Here is a 21877-nt window from a genome sequence, read left to right as displayed (position 1 = left end):
TCTGCTCTGTTTAAATCTTAGAACTATAACATTAGAAACATAAAGCAGAAGTGGCGGGGTGGGGGTGAGGTGAGGTGGGAAGAGCACTAATAGTCAGCCTTTTTTATATATAAAAAGCACCCTTCAGAGTGTAATAGCTTGTGGAGGCACATCCACAGCCCACAATCGTAACACTGTACGTTGGAAGCCGAGGAAATGAAACAGCTACAGAGGGAAGGGAGAGTTAAATGTTATAATTAAGGGAGAGATCGCTGGAAGCAGGCCGATGTCTCTCCGGTTTCTTCAATATTTTTATTATACCGCATGACTCCTCCAAGTCATGTTAGTGGCATCTCCAAACAACCACTGTTTTAGTTGTTTCAAGAACAAGCTCAGGAATTCTCTTACTAAATTCAAAACCAGGCAAGCATGAGAGAAGAGGACGGAGAGCAGGAGAGGACAAAAAACTCACAAGACAGTCATCCAAGGAGAAAGCTTTTTTCACAAGCAAATATTATGTTAACGGGCCTCATCTCATTGCGGCCTGCATGCTACAGTCAGGCCGACATTTATAAAACCCATCAGTAACTTTGGAATGTGGTGGACAGCATGGTGCCTCACCCAGATCATCAAATCATTATTATTATTTCCTTTGGGGAGCGGGCATACAATCTTAATTAACTAAAAGCAAGGCGCAGAAAAGGAATTATTTTTTTTACCTGCTAACATCTGCAGGGTGAATCTCATCTTGTTCTGGGTAGATGACACATTCCTCGCTCTCTGAAGGCTCCAGTTCCTGGGGGAAAATCCCCCCTTCACAGGACACAAGGCGAATAACTTGGGGTCGAACACAAGGCTGGTTTTCCTGAGGAGCTGCAGAGCCTCCAGCCTAGAATATCAATGCAGAAACAAAGCTAGTTTAGCTTTGGTGAAGCAACATGCAGAAAAACTGCAGTTAACAATGCCACTTCAGAGAGGCATGAGCCTTATCCACCTGCCTGCCAGTTGGGCTACTGATTCTGTTGTAAGGAGCAAAGGAGCAGAATATCTTTTATTCATGTTTTTATATTCCTACAATTCCCAGCAAACATTGGTCTGGTAGCTGATTGGTTTTGATGGCTGCTCCATCTAAAGCCCAGAGCAGGATCCAGTGCACTAACCCACAATGCACGTAATGGTCAGAATTCAAAAAGGTCAGAGACTTCGTTGCAGAACGCCATCCCTCCCATGTGGTAGTTTCTCATCTCTTGCATTAAGAAGGGAAGCTCTTACACTCTTGACACACAGAGGGAGATCAGGACGCTCTTCTTGGTCATCCCCATTGCTGACCTGGGAAAGAGAATCTCGGCTGGCAGAGCGGGAGACGGAGAAAGAGTCCAGCTGCCGCAAGTCAAGCATGGATTTAACCGTCATCTCTAGGCTGCCTGTGGGTTGTGACCAACGACCACGCTGCCGAGGCGCCTTGCTCATGGTGGCCTCCGAACACTGAATCATTGCCATCTCTTTTGCCTGAAGGAAAATGAAGTAACTTGTAAAAAGCAATGCCAAAGGAGCAGGACTTAATTGTTAATGAATCTGCTCAGAGCAGCAGAATGCCAGAGTTATTATAGTAAAAAAAATAGATGAAAAGGCAAGGCCAGAATAAGATCTCTTAAAGAGGACAGTCAGAACAAAATCAGAGAGATAAGGCAACAAGAAAGGACATGTCCTCACTATGTTGTGGTGCAGTTATTTAAACATTACACATATTTTCAGCAGTATCTAGTTTCACCCACCAGTGCAAAACCTTGGGAAAGACCTTGGATTTTAATAGAATTTTAATAGAACAGATAACTGCTGCTTGATTGGTCCTAGGCAGCTTCTCCATGTTTTTCCTAGAAAAGCTTGGGTACCACAGTGCTCAGGCACCCCTCCATCCACGCAAGACTCCTGGTCGATTTTTTTAAAATTATGTTTTATCTGTTTTGCCTGATTTAGGGGTGGAGTTATGCACATCACCAATTTTTCTTCTGTCAAATGGGCATGTTGTGATGCTTGTGATAGTTGTAGATTTCCAAATGTGTCCCTGTCTCCAAAAAGGGTTTGGCCGAGCACAATGACTTCTGATCAGCTGAGGGGATAGGGTGCTCCTACTGCACTTTTGAGTAAAATATTTAATCGGTGTCAGAGGACTAGGAGTTTAGCATGACATAAACCAGGCCGGCGGGGGGCGGGGGGAGAGGGATGGGCATCTTATACCATTTCTCATGGCATTAAGCCTCAAGAGGCACTGATTTCATTCACAGGTCACGACAAACCACAATTACTGCTTTGCAGAAAACAAGTCAGTCGTGTCCACTTTGCTTCTCCCTGCTAGCACGCAGGATGTAAGCTCTGCTACCTGCATAGCTGACAAGCTGCTGAACAAGCTTGTCTTGAAACAGGTGGCAAGGTGGTATTACCAATTCATACATGATCCATTCCGTTTTGGGAAACACATTCCTATTTGAAGCATCCACGGCACTCTCAGAATATATGCCTCTCAATGCCAACCAGCTTTCTATGAATAAATGACGTCTTCTCAGCAGTCCCCAACCTGTTTAAGGAGGTCTGCAATGGAGAGAGCCTAACACAACAAAGAGGTACATCCTGTACCTAGCATTTAGAAACTGGCAGGCTATAGAAAAGGGGTGGTGTGAAGACTACATCAATGCATCATGCATCTTAGGACAGACTGACTCTGTGAATATCCACCTGCTCTTCAGCTGCTGTTCTTACATTTCAGAGGCTTTTTAAAAAAAAAAAATGTATTGAAAACTCACCCTCCTCATTTCCCAGTGGGAAAAGCTTCTTGAAAGAGAAAGATCTGGATCTAGGAGGAGAAAAAGACACAAGTCAACAAAGCTGATTTTCTTCCCACCATCACAAAGCTCTTCCACACACAATCTGTGTGCAACATCTTTGGTTAAACAAAGATAAATCACAACAGAACCCATTTCTTTTTAAGCCCCATGAGTATACGCATGCACATATCACTTGTTTTAGTAGGTTAATTAAGTAGTAATCTGCTCAGAATTCTTACAATTCCCTAGTGGAAATAACAGCACCAACTTCCCGTCTCAGCTTAGCAAACTCCTGCATTGTCAGCTGTTGGCACAGTTGGACAATCAGTTGGACAATCTCATACAGCAATTGTCCTAGATTTTCGTGCAGGGCTCGTTCTGAGTCATTTTCTGCCATACTCTCTCTACATGAATTACTCCAGGACCACAATTGTTTGGAGAAACACCCTGTAAGAATTGGAAGCGCATGCTGGCACAATTGTGGGAAATGGCTGCCAAGTGTGCTTGTGCGCTGCTGGTTCACATTACTTTCTCCTTGCAAGGACCATGAGGGCTGTGTGAAGAAAACAGCAAGAAACTGTACAAGCCAGCTGTCAGCTTCTCTCCTGGTTCTTTCTTTATTCCTTCCAGAATACCATATGCTCCTCTTCCCATATACCTGAATCCCTTTCAGTGTTGCCATTAGTCTGCACTTGGAAGGACTGTAGCCCATGTAGCTCATCCTCCTCATTCCCTTCGTCTTCACCATCTTTGTCACTGTCCGATGACAGCACTGGCGCAGATGAGAGGACAGAGACCGACTCGTGCCTAGAAAGGCAGAATGAAGAGAAGCATTGGCATAAGGTACACGGTGAGCATCAACATTATTTATTCAAAACACTCTTGTGCACAGCTCCAGAATGCCGCCATTGAGCCACAGCAACTTTAAACAGGAGGGATGGAGATGGGAATTAGATGTACCTAAGTCTTTCTGACTTCCAGAAAACATACCTTAAAAGTGCTACTGGTCCACAGATATGGTGAAAGCATATTAAACAGGCTAGAAACACACTTCACCGCAAATCCCTAACATAGCACTCTGAGGCAAAGTTAAGCAATTTTCATGTCCCATTGGTTTTAGTGGGAGAGTTGCATGCACACATAAATCTCTCCCACTAATAATCTAAGGCACTTGAAAATTCTTAAATTGTGCCTTTAGACATTTCCTCTCATCCTTTCATGCTTTAATTTTATAAAGCACAATACAAAATTTGTTGTGCTGCACAGAGGCAAATTTGACCTCCGCAGGGGAAGGAAGGAAGGTCAAAGAATGCAGTTATGAGAAAAGACAGTTGGCAATGTAAGACCAGCACACCATAACTCAGTGTTATGTTGCACTGCTACACAATAAAAGAGTGCTTAGAATATCTGGGACGGATCCTTAATCAAAATGGATAAGGCAGGCATTCCTGGTATGAGCTCTGAGCATAAACTTTCCCCAGAGAGACTCACATTTTCCCCTTTCAGGCAAAGCAAGAACTGAACCAAAGCAGCCAAAACTGCCCATCTCCAAGAAATGTCACATTTAAATCCATTGACATCACACGTGTTCCATGACTTTACACAAGGAAAGCCATGATTGCCATTAGCAACTGCTACGAGTGCTGCGGGTAGGTGTTTCGAGCTAGGCATTATTCTGGAGACAAAAATAACTTAATCTACCAAATACAGGGTAGCCTGGAGAGGGAATAACTTTCCCTGCAATGTGCAAATTGCCAGCAGTACAGAAATAGGGCTAAGGGGCACCAACTTCCTTTCTGCAAACAGAGAATCTTTATTTTTCAAATTAGTACGCTCTTAAAACACTGTCCTGAGTCATCTAGAATGACTGCAGGGGGTGGGGGTGGCTTGCTGAGCCTGCCTTTGAGCAGATGGCCTGTTCCAATTGCCTTTGGTCTCCCTGAGTGCTGCACTTCCAAAAGATCTTAGGGAATGGGGGCAAGGTGCCATCCATGCTCTGATGACATCACACTCCACCAATCCATTCCACCTGAATAAGCAAAAGCAGAGCAGGTGCTACACCAGTGCCAAGAGACAGTAATCGGCTGGTAGAGTGTCAATGGTCAGAAATCCCTGACAATCTACTATATAAACCACCCACTCAAGACTTCAACTGCCCCAGATCTAATAACACTCAGAATAGTCTGCTGGATCAGGCCAATGGTCCGTCTAGTTCAGCATCCTGTTCTCCCAGGGGGCAACCAGATGCCCACAGGCATCAAGCAAGATCTGAGCACAATAACACCTTTTCCTGTGATTTCCAGCAGAGGCAGAGCATAGCCATCATGGCTAGTGGCTGTCAATAGCCCGCTCCTCTATGAATTTCTCTCTCCACCCCCTCTCCACCACCCAAAACTTTTAAAGAGGATTAGACAAATAATCTATGGAGGCAAGGCAGAGATCATGGCTGTCTGTGGTGAAAGGGAATATGCATCCATGGGTGGTGATCTCTTTCAAATGGCAGCAACCCTTGAGAGCAGGAAAATATGAGCAGTAGTATGCAATACAGGCGAGGCTTTTATAAAGTGCTTTGGGTACAGGCCTGCGCTTGAAAAGGAACGAGGAAAACAACAGCAGGCCATGCCTTGAAGGAGCTGCCTCCCATGCAGGTGTTAGGTGTGCTTCCATATGCATCAACTGCAATAACATTTCCACAGTTGTTGCTGGTTGCATGTGCATCACAGATATAACGAGACTTTTCCATAAAAGAAAAAAAGCTTATAAACATATGGTGTAACTTGTTTTCTTAGGCACTAGCTTATTTTTTAAAGCTTTTTTTAGATGGCATGCATATGTATATTTAAAGAAATTAAAGGACATGCCTTGTTACAATGATATTTAGCCTCTTTATCCAGGCTATGGTCACCACTGCCTTGATTCACTGCCATGTGATACTCAATGTGTATCAATTTGCTTTACCGCTTCCACCAAATAATCCCACCAACTCAGTTCTTCCACCTGTCAGGTGGGCATCATTGCCATTCTAAGAGAATGAGGGCAGTGTCCATGGTGTGTTCCGGCACCTCTTTTTCTAAAAGTGTAGCACTGAGTGCAAGCGATCTACCTTCAGCACAGCAGTGCCATCAAAGCCAACTTTAATTCGCTCTTGACATGTACACTTCATCCAAAATCACCAGGAAAAAAGAAGGGAAAGCTATAACCATGATCTCAGTTCATAAAAAGCCTTTAAGCTTCACAGCTTATGTTTAGATAATATAAAATATTTCTTGTTGAGAGGGTGGGGGAAGCTTTCATAAGGGTAACTGGACAAGGGAGGGGAACAACAACAAGAAAGCAAAATGTGTTTTTAAACTGTATAAATCAACCTGTGATCCTCCACATGTTGTTGAACTACATATCCCATCATCCCTGACCATAGGCCATGCTGGGAGTTGAGGAGTCCAACAACATATACCCCTGGTATAAACACTGGCCTGAAAATCTTCTCCCACCCTTCTCTACAAGTAAAACAACAACAACACAGCATTATTTGACAGCGGTCCCAGGGCAGGTTGAAACAATTTAAAATTAAAAACAGTTATAACAGAATACAGTAACAGGAAATCCTCATCAGGAAAAAAAGGAATCCAGCATAAAAATCCGTCCTTAGAATCTGAAACTTGAATAAAGCATTAAAAAAAGATTTTTTAAAAAAAAGATGTATCACAAATTAATTCATTATTATGTAAATAGATGCAGGGATCCATGTGAGTCTCAGTGATTATCAGATGTGCATTCCATCACAGTGGTACCTATATCAGGAACGTAGTCTTCAAAAAATCCAAAACCACCACCATGGCTGAGAAATGTGCAGTGGGCTCTCATCTTCTCTCCTCCTCACACTCCCCCCACCCCGTTGTTTCATTCTCTCATTTTCTTAGTATGCTCTAACTATAGTTTGCTGCAACGTCCAAATCTGGTTTGCAAATCTTCCAAAGTGTGGTTTGCAACCAACTTCAGTCCAAACCAGGCTTTCAAATCGAGATTTGGAGGGAAAGTACAGTCCATAATTTTCTGAGTCACGGCAAACCATGATTTGAAATACCTAAGAAGCAGAGGAGGGAGCACATGAGCCCAATGGCACATTCCTAAACCTCCAAACTGTGCTTTGTAAGAACAGGTCCATATTATATCTGCTAAGAGGATAGAGAACATGACATTTCAAACTGAAGCATTTCAATTCTCCCGCTTGCCACATCAGCAGTATAATTCTCAGAACATTCCACAAGGTTTCTGCGCATTCATTTTCTGGTGTTCTCAGTAACACTACTGAAGGCACTAGCTGGCTTCCAAATGGATCTTCCATCCATCACCTCCTTTCTTATACCAAGTTTAAACAATGGAACTAGAAAGGTGAGCTAAAAGTGTCACAGGGCAATTAAAAGATTTCTGCAGACCTTTTCCCTAGCTACACACAAACCAACAACCTTACAAACATCAAGCAGCAACAAAATCGATGTAACCTTAATCCAATCTAAAATAAATGAATACCCATTTGTTTAAAAGTTTCTTACACAACTTCCCCAGCTTTTAAGCTCCTTACAGTGAAGCTTACATCCTTCCGACATTCATCAAGCAGTGCTCCTCAGGTCTCTCTACTCATATCCAACAACTAGGGCCAGTGCAGGAAACAATCCTTTTAAATGCTGACCAGACAGACAGCACTCAGCTAAATCAAAGAGGTCACCAAACGTGTTTTCCTACAAGCTGAGGGCTTGGTATGCGGCAGACTCAACCTTTCCCAGCAAGAGCATGTGACAAGCAAGCTTTATAATATTGACTGAAACCGGCAGTGCCTGACACACAGGCTGCCCCTCAAAAAAGGCAAAGGCTGTGTGCAGCTGCTGGAATGGCAAAGAGTTTGCTATAAAAAGAACACTGCTCCACAGCTCCAGCATTTTTGGCTTGAAAAGGCTTCTCCACAGCAAACTGCTGAGGCATAGCAGGGAAGGATATTACTGAGGCACCAGCAGGATTTAATGTCAGCAATGACTCAGCAGGGATTAGAACTTTGCAATACCTTACCAGAGCAAATAGAACAGAGCACTTTTGAGCACATGCAAAATGCTTTCCTCCTCATCTACCTCCCCTTTTCTGACAGCAAAATACTAGACAATGTTGGACTCCAACTCCAGCCCCAGAAGGCATAGCCAATGGGCACGAATGGGAGTTGTAGTTCAGCAACATCTCGAGTGTTACCTGTTTCCCCATCCCATGCCAGCTAGACAAATTTGTTCACAGCTATACAATCTGACTATTGCTACCACATACAGTCAAACCTTGGTTGTCAAACGTAATCAGTTCAGCTTCTGAAATGCTCGACAACTGAGGCGCAGCTTCCAATTGGCTGCAGGAGCTTCTTGCAGTCAAGCAGAAGCCATGTCGGACGTTTGGCTTCCCAAAAACTTTCGAAAACCGGAGCATTTACTTCCTGGTTTTCGGCGTTCAGGAGTTGAAACGTTCCAAGGCGAAGGCGTTCGGGGGCCAAGGTTCGACTGTACTGTGTGTTCCTTTGTATTGACACCCAGACATCTGGCTAACACCACTCACATGATCTTCCTTTGCTCAGAATAGAATTCTATGCTTGAGCAAAGGCTTTCTGAGAAACTTGCTGGATAACAGTAGATATTTTTAGGCTAAACTAAATAAAGCACATACCTAAAGGACAGCGTGGATGAGAAAAGAAAGTAAAACGAAGCCTGCACAACCCTCCTCAGGCCTTACCCTCAGGCCATTCTGGTGAGGCTCTGCTCTATGCCCCCTTCTATTATTATTACAGTGGTACCTCGGTTTATGAACACAATTGGTTCCGGAAGTCTGTTCATAAACTGAAACGTTCATAAACTGAAGCGAACTTTTCCATTGAAAGTAATGGAAAGTGGATTAATCCGTTCCAGACGGTCCGCGGAGTAACCGTTCATAAACTGAAGCGAACTTTTCCACTGAAAGTAATGGAAAGTGGATTAATCCGTTCCAGACGGGTCCGTGAAGTACTTAAACTGAAGCGTTCATAAACTGAAACATGGGTGTAATTGGTTCCGGAAGTCTGTTCATAAACTGAAGCGTTCATAAACTGAAGCGAACTTTCCCATTAAAAGTAATGGAAAGTGAATTAATCCGTTCCAGATGGGTCCGCGGCGTTCATAAACCGAAAATTCATAAACCGAGGTGTTCATAAACCAAGGTTCCACTGTATTATTATTATTATTATTATTATTATTATTATTATTATTATATCACACCCTTCATCCAAAGATCACAGAGCAGTTTACAATATAAAACTACTAGTGGATTTTAGCCCGTTTAAAAACGGGCGCTAGAGGAAGCGGCCTGCCGGGACTGGCTTGGCGGTGGCGGGTCTTCCCGCCACCACCAAGCCAGTTCGCAGCGGGGGCTTTTCGCCGTTTGCCTTCCCCTGGGGGAGGCAAACGGCGAAAAACCTCGCCGCGCCGCAATTCGGCTCCGGGACTGGCTTGGCGGTGGCGGGTCTTCCCGCCACCGCCAAGCCAGTCCGCAGTGGGGGTTTTTCGCCGTTTGCCTTCCCCTGGGGGAGGCAAACGGCGAAAAACCCCGCCGCGCCGCAAATCGGCTCCGGGACTGGCTTGGCGGTGGCGGGTCTTCCCGCCACCGCCAAGCCAGTCCGCAGCGGGGGGTTTTCGCCGTTTGCCTTCCCCTGGGGGAGGCAAACAGCGAAAAACCCCGCCGCGCCGCAATTCGGCTCCGGGACTGGCTTGGCGGTGGCGGGATGTTCCCGCCACCGCCAAGCCAGTCCGCAGCGGGGGCTTTTCGCCGTTTGCCTTCCCCTGGGGGAGGCAAACGGCGAAAAACCCCGCCGCGCCGCAATTCGGCTCCGGGACTGGCTTGGCGGCGGCGGGAAAAAGGGGAGGAATTCCTCCCCTTCTTCCCGCCGCTGCCAAGCCAAAGCGGGCCTCCCTCCGCGCCCGCTGCCGCTTCGGCTTCCTCGGGTTCCCCGAGGAAGCGCCGTCCCATGCCGGAGGTGTGCGGCAAGGCTGCCGGGGGGGGGGAGCGCTTCTCTCCCCCGCCGCCTCACCGCGCACCTCCAGCATGAGACTGGGCTTCGGAGCGGCGGTTGGCGGAGCGGCAGTTGGCTGTTCCCTGTGTCCCGAGAGCACGGGTCCAATCCCTGTGTCCCTGGTTGTCCCTCCGTCCAATCCCTGTGTCTCTGGGGGACATGCGCAGTACCCCAGGGACACACGGGACATCTGGACGCAGGGACAACATGGACATTATTATATAGGATATAGCAAAATAACAAGCAAAAAAAAAAGCCCTCCCACACACAGTTTAAAATGCCACAGTTTAATTAGCCAAAGGCCTGGGAGAATAAGAATGTTTTTGCCCGGTGCCTAAATAAAATCTAGTTCAAACAGTGATTGGCCAGCCAAATATATCTAGGAAGCTCACCAGACAGACTTCTAGCATTCAGGGCCTCTTGTCTGATGGGTCTTGAACCTGTGACAGTTTCATTTACCGGTAGCCCTGCATAGTTATTAGCTGTAAAGATCCACCTTCCTTTCAAAAGAGATATCTAACCTAGTGGCCACTCCACCTCCCCATCCTACACTATTCAATCTCATGAGTGCTCCTGCCACTCTTCTCTTGGGATCATAGCATCAAAATGACACCTACCCTAACCCCTGGCCAGTGCAAGATTTCTGCATACTGTCTTTGCATTAGGTGCAACTGAATAGTGAGAAGAAGCTAGTCCCAGGCATCGGTTCTTTGAATAATGAAGTTGGAACAAGTCAGGCACTCACAGGATGGTTTTCTGATAAGTAGTGCCTTCACCCACCTTCCCCAACCTGGTGCTCTCCATATGCTGTTGGACTACAACTCTATGTATCCAACCCTAGGATCTTACAGTACAAGGCAAGGGAGGAAATCTAATTGATTGATTGGACTGATTAATAATAAATAAATAAATAAATAAATAAATAAATAAATAACTCCCACAATCCCTGATCATTGACCTTGGTAGCTGGGGCTGATGCAAGCTGCAGCCCAAAAATCTAGAAGGCACCAGGGTGGGGAAGGTTGGTATACATAGGCCAGGAAATTTTAAACATTGATTTGACTCCATTGGTCATGTTTATTAAGAAATGACACGCCTACAGATACGTAACGAAGGCTCCAAGAAAGCCTCTCTGAGGCGAGCATTCCACAAGCAGGGCACCACCACAGAAAAGGCCTGTTCTTATGTTGCCATCTTCCAGACCTCATGTTGAGGAGGCATATGAAACAGGGCCTCAGATGATGAACCAGGTCGGTTCATATGAGGAAAGACGGTTCTTGAGGTATTGTAGTCCTGAGCCTTTCAAGGCTTTATAGATCAAAACCAGCACTTTTATTTGGACCCGGAAAATAACTGGCAGGCAGTACAGTCGGGCCAGGATCTGTGTAATATGCTCAAACCATCTTGCTCCGGTGAGCAACCTGGCTGCTGAATTATGCGCCAGCTGAAGTTTCCGAACAGTCTTCAGAGGCAGCCCTACATACAACACATTGCAGTAATCTGACGTACAAGTTACCAGAACATAGACCACAGAAGTTAGGCTATCCCTGTCCAGATAAGGGTGCAGCTGAGCCACCAGCCAAAGCTGATGGAAGGCACTCCACATGGTTGAGGTCACTTGGGCCTCAAGTGACAGCAAAGGATCCAGAAACAGAGCATTTACTCTACCCAAGTTATGTACCTGCTCCTTCAGAGGGAATGTAACCCCATGAAGAGCAGGCAACCTCCCATAATGTTACCAGAGGAACATAAGGTATGACAGTGATATAGATTAGAGAGCCCATAGTTGTTTAATGAAAACCCCTTCGTACAGATGCAGAACTATCACACAAGTTCATAGTCTCCTGTCATCAACAAATGCAAAGTAAAACATGGGGTGGAATAGTGATCTTCAGCTAATGGAAGAAGTTAGCCTGTGAAATTGGGCATGCTCAGCAATTTTCCCAGTATTACCCCACACACTCCAAAAATCCACTCCAGTGGGTTGGGGAACCCTCTGGAGCAGACTTAGGGGGGAAATCACTGAACATAGCTCACCCCCTCGCTATTCTGCTGGCAGACTCTTTCCATTAACAAAGGAATGAGGAATCTGTGGCCCTCTGGAAGTTGCTGTACTACAGCACCCACCATCCCTGACCACTGGCCAAGATGGCTGGGGCTCATGGGTGTTGAAGTCCAACAACATCTGAAGGGCCACAGTTCTCCAACCCTGCATTAGAAGATGGCCACATCTGAAAAAAAGGTAAAGGTAAAGGACCCCTGGACAGTTAAGTCCAGTCAAAGGCGACTATGGGGTTGCGGTGCTCATCTCGCTTTCAGGCCAAGGGACCTGGCGTTTGTCCACAGACAGCTTTCCAGATCATGTGGGCAGCATGACTAAACTGCTTCTGGCACAACGGAACACCATGATGGAAACCAGAGCGCACGGAAATGCTGTTTACCTTCCCACTGCAGCGGTACCTATTTATCCACTGGCATGCTTTCGAACTGCTAGGTTGGCAGGAGCTGGGACAGAGCAAAGGGAGCTCACCCTGTCACGGGGATTCTAACCGCCAACCCTCTGATCGGCAAGCCCAATAGGCTCAGTGGTTTAGACCACAGCACCACCCACATCTGAATTTCCACTTGGTTATGCAGCCAGTAAACACCTCTTATTACTGAAAACTGTCCATAATGGCTTCCTCCTACCTGGCAAGCCCAGCTGGTTTGCCTGGCTGTGCTTTCTCCACTTGCTTCCCTCTCTGCTTCATCTCTGCCAGGCGCTGCCGCATGTTGATGGTCATCTCCGAACTCAGACGCCAGATGAAAATACAGCTGACAGAAAATACAGAAACAAGTCTTGTCTTACTCAAGAACCCCAATTCTACTCAGATACACATTCCTGTAGAAGAGTAGTTTTCCTGCAAGTTTCTATATCCTCCTCAATACCTGTGGCTAGAAGCTCTTCAGAAAGCCCAGGATGCACCTCTTTCCTCATAATTCTTCAAATATTATTACACCTCACAGCCTATGTTAATACTCTTTCAATGCACAGAGTCAAGGCCATTGCACATCAACCCCATTTTTTAAATAATAAATAACTTTTAAGCAGCCATACCCACAGATGAAAGGAAGATCTAAGGCAGAAATATCCCTTTGCTTACCTGTCACCAGAGACCGAGATCAAGTGTTTGCAGTCATTGCTGAACATCATCCCAGTTACAATCTCTGTAAATATCAGAAGGACAGGGAGAATAGATCTTGAATCACTGTTGTGTGCAACGACTTCAAATGAACAGCTTGGAGTTCTATGACCATAAGCCCTACGGGATCTGTTGCCTAACCCTTACCAATTGCATCAGTTCACATGTAATACCAAAACAAACCTGAAGGATTACAGAGGGCAGGACACAAAGACAAAGCAGCAGGTGGACTGATCCTTCCCTCACCAGAGGACCCACTACTACCAAATGTCCTGTGTGGAAGGGAAGAGGACAGGTGGGCAAAGACAATGCCAGGTACCAACTCCTGATGAAGCCAGGCAAGTTCTCTTCTAAGTACATGGCTTTTAATGTATCAATTAAAGGTAAAGGTAAAGAGACCCCTGTCCCTTAGGTCCAGAAATTTTGTTGTTCCCGCAAGGGGACAATGACAATAAAGATCCATTCTATTCTATTCAGTCGTGACCGACTCTGGGGTTGCAGCACTCATCTTGCGTTATTGGCCGAGGGAGCTGGCATACAGCTTCCAGGTCATGTGACCAGCATGACAAAGCCGCTTCTGGCGAACCAGAGCAGCACCCGGAAACGCCGTTTACCTTCCCGCTGTAGTGGTACCAATTTATCTACTTGCACTTTGATGTCCTTTCGAACTGCTAGGTTGGCAGGAGCTGGGACCGAGCAACGAGAGCTCATCCCATTGCGGGGATTCGAACTGCTGACCTTCTGATTGGCAAACCCTAGGCTCTGTGGTTTAACCCACAGTGCCACCCGCGTGTATCAATTACGTTTTTTTAAAAATTATGAACCACTTGGAGGCCACCCAGTCAAAAATCAAATGAAACCATTAAACAAATCCACTATATGGATTAATTAAAATAAACCAAGCCACTGCTGAAACATCTAAAGGGTACCTCATTTGCAACTGCACGAGCTCACCTAAGTACTAAACATAGAGAAAAGTATTATTTCTATGAAAATATATTTTATCAAATGTGGTACTACCAAATGTGGTACTATAACATGCTCCCTTCATTTAAAAAAACAACCATGGAATGTAACTCGCTAAGAATTTTCAAGCAACATTCACCATCAACAAAGGCTCAGCGATTTACCTGAATGCCCATACATTGTGGCCACGCACTCGCCTGAGTAGAAATCAAAGATAGAAAGGTTCTTGTCGGAGCAGCTTGTAGCAATATAGAGACCAGAAGGATCTGTTTGCACCTGAAACAAATGACACAGAACAGAGAAAAAAAGAATAACGATAAAATATATCTGTGCTATGGTCTCTTGGCTTTAGAAAGTCTAGTTTGCAGGATTTTGCTAAGTGCACACAACCAGGTGGGCATGTTTCATGGTATGAGCATTATCCAGGCCAGAGGATAATAATGTATGTTTTGTAATCACATGCTAATCAAGTTAACTAAAAAGCAGATGAGGCTTTGGATCCTATTCTTTGGATCCTATTCCTCTCCTATTCTCTCCCCTCCCCCCAAAAAAAACCTTGAAGGGGGGGGGTAGAGTTCACCAGCCATGTAGCTGGTATATACATACTAGGCATTAGAGGTCAGGATCCCCTCAGAAGAATAGGATTTATCTAATGTTAGCCTTGTTCTAGATTCTCAGATCTCTCCACCCTGGCAATATTGTCATCTTCTGTGTCACAGATTTCTAGCAATCTGCTCTGCTGAAAAAATCTGGAAAGCAAACAAACTGATCTGGCTAGGAGAGGTTCTTCCTGAATCAAGGCTAAGAGAGCTGAGAAACAATAAACAAAACTGTTTTGGAGGTTGAATGCAAAGTTATTGTATATGTTTCCACAACACAGCATGCAAGAATCATCAAAAGGGAATAGAGGAAGTGCCCCAGGTTAATGCATGACGTGCACATTGGGGAGAATGTACCATATTCAAATATGCTTATTCAGCACCACCGGACTTATTGTCCATATGGATCAGTTTAGATAGCAGCAGATAAATTATGCACAGATGCCACTTTAAAACAAAGCACTTTTATTGAGAAACCCGAAGCCAATACTTATTTATTCATCCCCGTTTTTAGCACAGAATGATTCTTATGGATTTTAACTACTTACTTTCTGGAGTAATTTTTATTTTTTATTTTTTTATTAAAATAATCTTTATTGGTTTCAAAAAGCATTATTTACAATTGAATAAAAGAGTATACAATCATAACCTTACCGTTACATTGTCTTATTTCCCCTTCCCATACCTCCCTTCCTCCCCGTTTCCCTCCCTCTTCCCTTCCCCCACTACTTCTCAACCTTTTCTAAGCTTATCCTTTTATTCCAGATATAAACTACATACCGTAGACTTATATTTACGTTTTATCTACATCTTTATAATGTTACCTTTCATTTATACCCAGAATGTATTGAGAATAGATCATCCATTCTGCAATTTGCACAAACATACACCAGCAACAAATGGCATATTCCCAAACTTAATGTCTTCACATTGCATGGAATTCAGTTGAAATCTAGCTCCTCAATCAGAGCGCAAAATCAAGCTGCACATAATAAAAAGCACACACAGGGGGAAAATGAAGCAGTAGGAGGCAAAACCGATAAAGGCCTTACTTTAATGAGGGTGCCATCTTCACTTTGGGATCCCTTGTATAGCTTTTTTTGCTTCCCACTGCTAATGTTGAAAATCCTGAGAGGGAAACACAAGACATTATCATTAATAAAGCCCTGCTATAGCAGAACAAGAATTGCATCTCAGGACTGTAATACCTCAAAGCACAACCCAGACTCTGCATTCATCCTCTGAGGCCCTTCTTCATGTGGTCTGAAGAGTGGCAACATGAGAATAGGCTTTTTCTGCAGTGACTCCCCATCTGCCGAATGCTCTCCCAAGGGAGGTTCAGCTGGTACCTTCATTATATATATATATACGTATTTTAGGAGCCAGGCAAAATGTTCCTCTTCAACCAGGCCTTTGGCTGATTAATATTCTACGACCTTTTAAATGTGCTTGTGGGAGGGGCATTATTATAAAATAATAAAATCTAGTTCAAACAGTGATTGGCCAGCCAAATATATCTAGGAAGCTCACCAGACAGACTTCTAGCATTCAGGGCCTCTTGTCTGATGGGTCTTGAACCTGTGACAGTTTCATTTACCGGTAGCCCTGCATAGTTATTAGCTGTAAAGATCCACCTTCCTTTCAAAAGAGATATCTAACCTAGTGGCCACTCCACCTCCCCATCCTACACTATTCAATCTCATGAGTGCTCCTGCCACTCTTCTCTTGGGATCATAGCATCAAAATGACACCTACCCTAACCCCTGGCCAGTGCAAGATTTCTGCATACTGTCTTTGCATTAGGTGCAACTGAATAGTGAGAAGAAGCTAGTCCCAGGCATCGGTTCTTTGAATAATGAAGTTGGAACAAGTCAGGCACTCACAGGATGGTTTTCTGATAAGTAGTGCCTTCACCCACCTTCCCCAACCTGGTGCTCTCCATATGCTGTTGGACTACAACTCTATGTATCCAACCCTAGGATCTTACAGTACAAGGCAAGGGAGGAAATCTAATTGATTGATTGGACTGATTAATAATAATAATAATAATAATAGCCCCACCATCCCTGATCATTGACCTTGGTGGCTGGGGCTGATGCAAGCTGCAGCCCAAAAATCTAGATGGAACCAGGGTGGGGAAGGTTGGTATACATAAGCCAGGAAATTTTAAACATTGATTTGACTCCATTGGTCATGTTTATTAAGACAGTGTTTCTCAACCAGTGTGCCTCCAGATGTTTTGGGACTACAACTCCCATCATTCCTGACCACTGGTCTTGCTAGCTAGGGATGATGGGAGTTGTAGTCCCAAAACATCTGGAGGCACACTGGTTGAGAAACACTGTATTAAGAAATGACGCACTGAGTTCAATAGAACTTGTTCTCAAGTAAGTACATATATATAGGATTAAAGTCTCAGCTAAGGAATAAAATGTTTAGATCCCAACTAGTGAACCAACCTGATATTACGGTCCTGGCATCCAATAGCAGCATACTTCCAGTTAGGGTCCACATCCATATCGTACAGAGTGGTCTTCCTAACAACATGGTGCGTACGAGTAAAGAGAACCCCATCACCTGTCTAAGCGCAAGAAAAAACAGCAGCAATGAAGACCAGGGTATCCTTTCCAATCAAGAGATAAAAGTGTCTCCTTCAAAACTGTTACACAAAGAGGCTGAAATTATACAGTGGCTGAATGGCTCCATTACTAGCAGGCCTCCTGCAACATAGTTTCTTACATATATTTTTTAAGTCAAGATTGAAAGAAACAAGGCCTTGACCACATCCAAAGACTTTCCTCTCATCTTAAAATAGCTCTACTCCAGAAGTTACATAAAGACAGAATACTCTAATGGAATTACCTTCTGTGCAGTGCGGAAATAGATACTCTTATCTGCTCCACAGCTGATCATTTTCACCTTTCCATCATTGGCTAGAGAAGGAGAGAAACAGGTAGGCCCATGAGCAAGCAGACATGTAATACAAAACTTTAATTTCTTCAATTTATTTGTGCCTTACAGTCCTTCCTGTATATGCTATATTACTATTCCTGCCAGTCTGTGTTTTAAAGCAGCCTTCTCAAACACTGTGTTTTAGAGAACAGGCTCCATCACCACGGCTGGGGTTGATTGGACTTGCAGGCCAGAACATCTGGAGAGCACCAGGGTTTGGAGATGCTATTTTAAGGTAAAAAAAAAAAGCACTGCACTCTTCCACCCTAGCAAACCAGGCACCCTAGCAAACCAGGCCGAGGGAGCCGGTGTTTGTCCGCAGACAGCTTCCGGGTCATGTGGTCAGCATGACTAAGGAGCTTCTGGCGAACCAGAGCAGCACACGGAAACACAGTTTATCTTCCCGCCTGAGCGGTACCTATTTATCTACTTGCACTTTGATGTGCTTTCAAACTGCTAGGTGGGCAGGAGCTGGGACCGAACAATGGGAGCTCACCCCATCGCAGGGATTCGAACCGCTGACCTTCTGATCGGCAAGCCCTAGGCTCAGTGGTTTAGACCACAGCGCCACCCGTGGTCATCCCCTATGTATTACTACACCACACTTAATTAACCGAATCTCCCCCCCCCAAAAAAAAACCACTTTAGAGGTTTTATTTTCAATTAGGCGATACAAATTTTGCTAAAGAAAAATCTGAACCGTGAATAGAGAGTAAGTGTACCATTTGGCAGGAGAAAGGGGTGAAGATAACTTTCTGATAATGTGTGAACATAGACAGCAGCCTTATACCAATTCAAACCATTGGCACATCTAGCCTAGCATTGTGTACGATGACTGGTAGGGGCTCTCCAGAGTTTCAGACAAGGGACTCCCCACTCCTACCTGGAGATGCCAACAAGCTGTGGCCCTTCCCCAATTGAACGCTGAATATGAGCAAATGAATGTTTTGTTGCATGATGTCTGCCACACTAACCAGTTGTCTTTCCCTTACTTGGAAAGTTTGCAGTATTCCAGAGGCAGAAAGGAAAGGAACCAGGATGTTATGGGAAGTACCCAAATGCAATCAGCTAGGAAAATTGCCAAATATCTATCAGCTACTTGTAACTGTAATGAGGAACATTTGTCGAATTAACAAAGGCAGTTGCACTTGACCCCGTTACCTGCAAACTTCACGGCTGTGATAGCGGACGAATGCTCATCCAAAGTCTGTTGCAGGCTATAATCCTTCCCTGCATCCAAAACATGAATCAGTCTGTCTCGACTGGCTGATGCTAGAAGCTTCAACCCTGTCATAAAGATAGGAAATGAGAAAATCCTTTAGTTGCTAATGCATTTTCTCAAGCTGGACTTCAAAAGGACTGCAGTATGTTGTGATGCAATGGTGCTTTCCTCATGTTGGAGGATGGTTGGTGGTTAATGGACCGAGGTTGAATCCCAAACAAGCCGGAAGTACTGCTTCTGGGGGACAGCGGGGCAGGCATGTGGGGGGGACTCCATGCTCCTGAATGGGGTAGGTTTGCCCCTGAAGGAGCAGGTACACAGCCTGGGAGTCATTTTGGAGGTCCATGGAGACACAGGTTAATTCTGTGTCCATAGCAACTCTCTACCAGCTCCATCTGGCATGCTGGCTGAGACCCTACCTGCCCGCAGACTGTCTCGCCAGAGTGGTGCATGCTCTAGTTATCTCCCACTTGGACTACTGCAATGCGCTCTATGTGGGGCTACCTTTGATGGTGACTCGGAAACGACAACTAATCCAGAATGCGGGAGCTAGGCTGGTGACTGGAAGTGACTGGAAGTGGACCATATAACACCAGCCCTAAAAGATCTGCATTGGCTCCCAGTACATTTCCCAACACAATTCAAAGTTTTGGTGCTGACTTTTAAAGCCCTAAATGGGCTTGGCCCCGTATACCTGAAGTACTGTCTCCATCCCTGACTGAGGTCCAGGGTCCTTTTGGAGGTTCCCCTTCAATGTGAGAAGTGAATTTACAGGGAACCAAGCAGAGGGCCTTCTGTTAGTGGCACCCACCCTGTGGAATGCCCTCCCATCAGATGTCAAGGAAATAAACAACTATGAGACATTTGGAAGACATCTGAAGGGAATCCTGTATAGGGAAGTTTTAAATGTGTTTTGTTTGGAGCCATCCAGAGTGGCTGGGGCAACCCAGTCAGAAGGGCAGCATACAACAACAACAACAACAACAACAACAACAACAACAACAACAACAACAACAACAACAACAATGTTTCATTCTGTGATTAATTTTTAAAAGGAGAAATGGCCTATATGTGCCTGTGGCTTTAGTAATAGAATATTCCTTCAAATTTTGCATCTGGAATTGTATGATCTCTGCTAACAGAGCTAAAGAGCCTCTAATTTTGATAAAATAGAGTATAATCAGTTAACTCAGAATGCCAACAAATAAGCCAGAGTTAGGGCTGAGCTAATCTTACCTGTCTCAGGTCTGGAGTACTCAAGGCAGAGGATTTCAGAATCATGAGCTTCCACCTTCAGCATTTCTCTCAGGGATTTCAGCTCATAGATCCTGAAAAAGGCACATTTGGAGGGTCAGAAAGGACCTTTCAGTATTGCTACAGAAGTTTAGCCTTCTTTAATTAAAAAAACCCCTTACCTGAGAGTACCTATCCTGTCACCTGATGCCAGGTGCTCCCCAGAAGGGCTCACACACACTGTACGAATCCCCACTTTGGCATCTAGGGCCTGCGTGTCAGCCTTGTCGGCACCCCCACCAGTGTTATATTCTGTGTCCAGGAGGGTCTGAGTGTTATCATCTACATATATAATTTTCATCAAGTCCTGATGAGAAAAAGAACAAGACCTTCCTTATGTTATGGCTTTATCTATAACCTGCTACACAGCCCAAAAGCTCCCCCAAAGTGGTGAACAGCAGGAGTGTTTGATTATACTTGTTAAGGCACTTTGGGTGCTGGTTCTTACACGACACAGTAAAAACGTGGAACAGAAAAAGGATCCATACAGGCTACAACTTGCAAACAAAATCCAAGGCTGCTCTCACAAGCAAAACTTAACTTGGTTGCTGCATTTCAGAGCAACGTTGTCTGGATTGCACATTTGGCATAAAGCAGGCTGCTCTGCTCCTTTTGTCCTGCATTAAGAACAATCCCATGTGATGAGTTCCAGACCAAAATATGTTCTTACATTGCTCAGAATGTTCCGATGCAGAGCCGCCCCGTGGATGTTTGAGCTCTCTGTGTTCCAGAGGCGGATGGTGTTATCAGAAGAACAGGTGATGAAAGAGTTTGGGGGCAAGCAAGACTGGTTGCTATCCTTCACCTCAGGGTACACCTGAAGAGAGGCAAACAAAGCAAAGTAAGAAAGGTATCACCTGTATTTGACAAGAAAAAAGAAAAAAGAGGAAATGCATTTGCACCAAACTGAGGATGGCAAAATTCAGGAGAGAACAGGGCTCCTTGCTGCTAAACAGATGTGTTGGAGAGGTGGTTTTGATAGGTACAGCCTTTTTACACCCTGCAAACCAAGCCACTTCTGCCAAAATTCCTTGTTCTACATAATTATTAAAGAGCATGAGGCATGCCCTGTCCACATTTGAAAGTGGTCTCCCTAGGCAAATTAAACCTTCATTTCCATTTATATAAAATAACCTGGCCAGAACATGATGGCAATTTGTCCTTTAAATAGGAGCCCTGCTGTTACATAATAACACTCCAAATGCTCATTACCAATGCAAGTAGAAAGGAGCAAATATCTTTAAACACTCTTGCACACACCACCAGGGAGCAGCATTCTGCTATTGCTATGATCCTTTGACACTGGCATAACTGAAACCAGTACTGTACTGAGAAAATGAGGTGATCTGAAATGTCCTTTGTTCCTTTTCCGACTAACCCCCTAAGAGAAAGTTTCTGGACGCACAAAGCAGCAGCCCTGTTGGGATAGGTGCTCAGTACACATCTACACGAGGGAGTTTTCGAGTTACAAACTGATTTCAGAAGATGGTGACAGAAAAAGAAAGCACTGATCGGAGAGATCTGCAACATATCCTTTCCCAAAGTTAGAAGCAAGGAAGCCAAATGTTCTCAAGTTGCAAACTGTGGTCATAGCACATTTTCTTCCTGCACCTTTATGTATAGAGAATGGAAGAAGAAAAGAAACCACACAGTCTTTGTAACTACATGGGCTGTTCTTGGAGGCCAAAGACCAGGGCAGGGGTAGCCAACAGTGCTCTCCAGATGAGACCACTGGCCATGCTGGCTGGAGCTCGATGCAAGCCTTACTTTATCTACAGCTGGAGGGCACA

General features: G+C 44.8%; 1 protein-coding gene across 5 annotated transcripts in view; it reads right to left on the bottom strand.

Annotated features, from left to right (window-relative positions):
• The window catches only part of MAPKBP1 (mitogen-activated protein kinase binding protein 1), a 139583-nt gene that overhangs the window by 15835 nt on the left and 101871 nt on the right, over positions 1-21877 (bottom strand). For 4 of the 5 annotated variants that reach the window (XM_035111943.2, XM_035111951.2, XM_035111968.2 and 1 more), the window contains 14 exons: positions 20758-20904; positions 20210-20394; positions 20031-20122; positions 18734-18859; positions 17483-17553; positions 17080-17201; positions 15673-15748; positions 14186-14297; positions 13017-13080; positions 12562-12687; positions 3460-3608; positions 2781-2830; positions 1252-1488; positions 699-868 (listed from right to left, as the gene is read on the bottom strand). In XM_035111943.2, the coding sequence (XP_034967834.1) occupies positions 699-868; positions 1252-1488; positions 2781-2830; positions 3460-3608; positions 12562-12687; positions 13017-13080; positions 14186-14297; positions 15673-15748; positions 17080-17201; positions 17483-17553; positions 18734-18859; positions 20031-20122; positions 20210-20394; positions 20758-20904 (1727 nt within the window). The remainder of the gene's footprint in view (positions 1-698; positions 869-1251; positions 1489-2780; positions 2831-3459; positions 3609-12561; positions 12688-13016; positions 13081-14185; positions 14298-15672; positions 15749-17079; positions 17202-17482; positions 17554-18733; positions 18860-20030; positions 20123-20209; positions 20395-20757; positions 20905-21877) is intronic. The other variant, XM_035111960.2, reaches the window with a different exon arrangement.

Source organism: Zootoca vivipara, chromosome 1 (assembly GCF_963506605.1).
Source record: "Zootoca vivipara chromosome 1, rZooViv1.1, whole genome shotgun sequence".
In the NCBI taxonomy this organism is placed as follows: Eukaryota; Metazoa; Chordata; class Lepidosauria; order Squamata; family Lacertidae; genus Zootoca; species Zootoca vivipara.
Note: the sequence above shows the minus strand (reverse complement) of the source record. Positions and strands in the feature narration are given on the sequence as shown.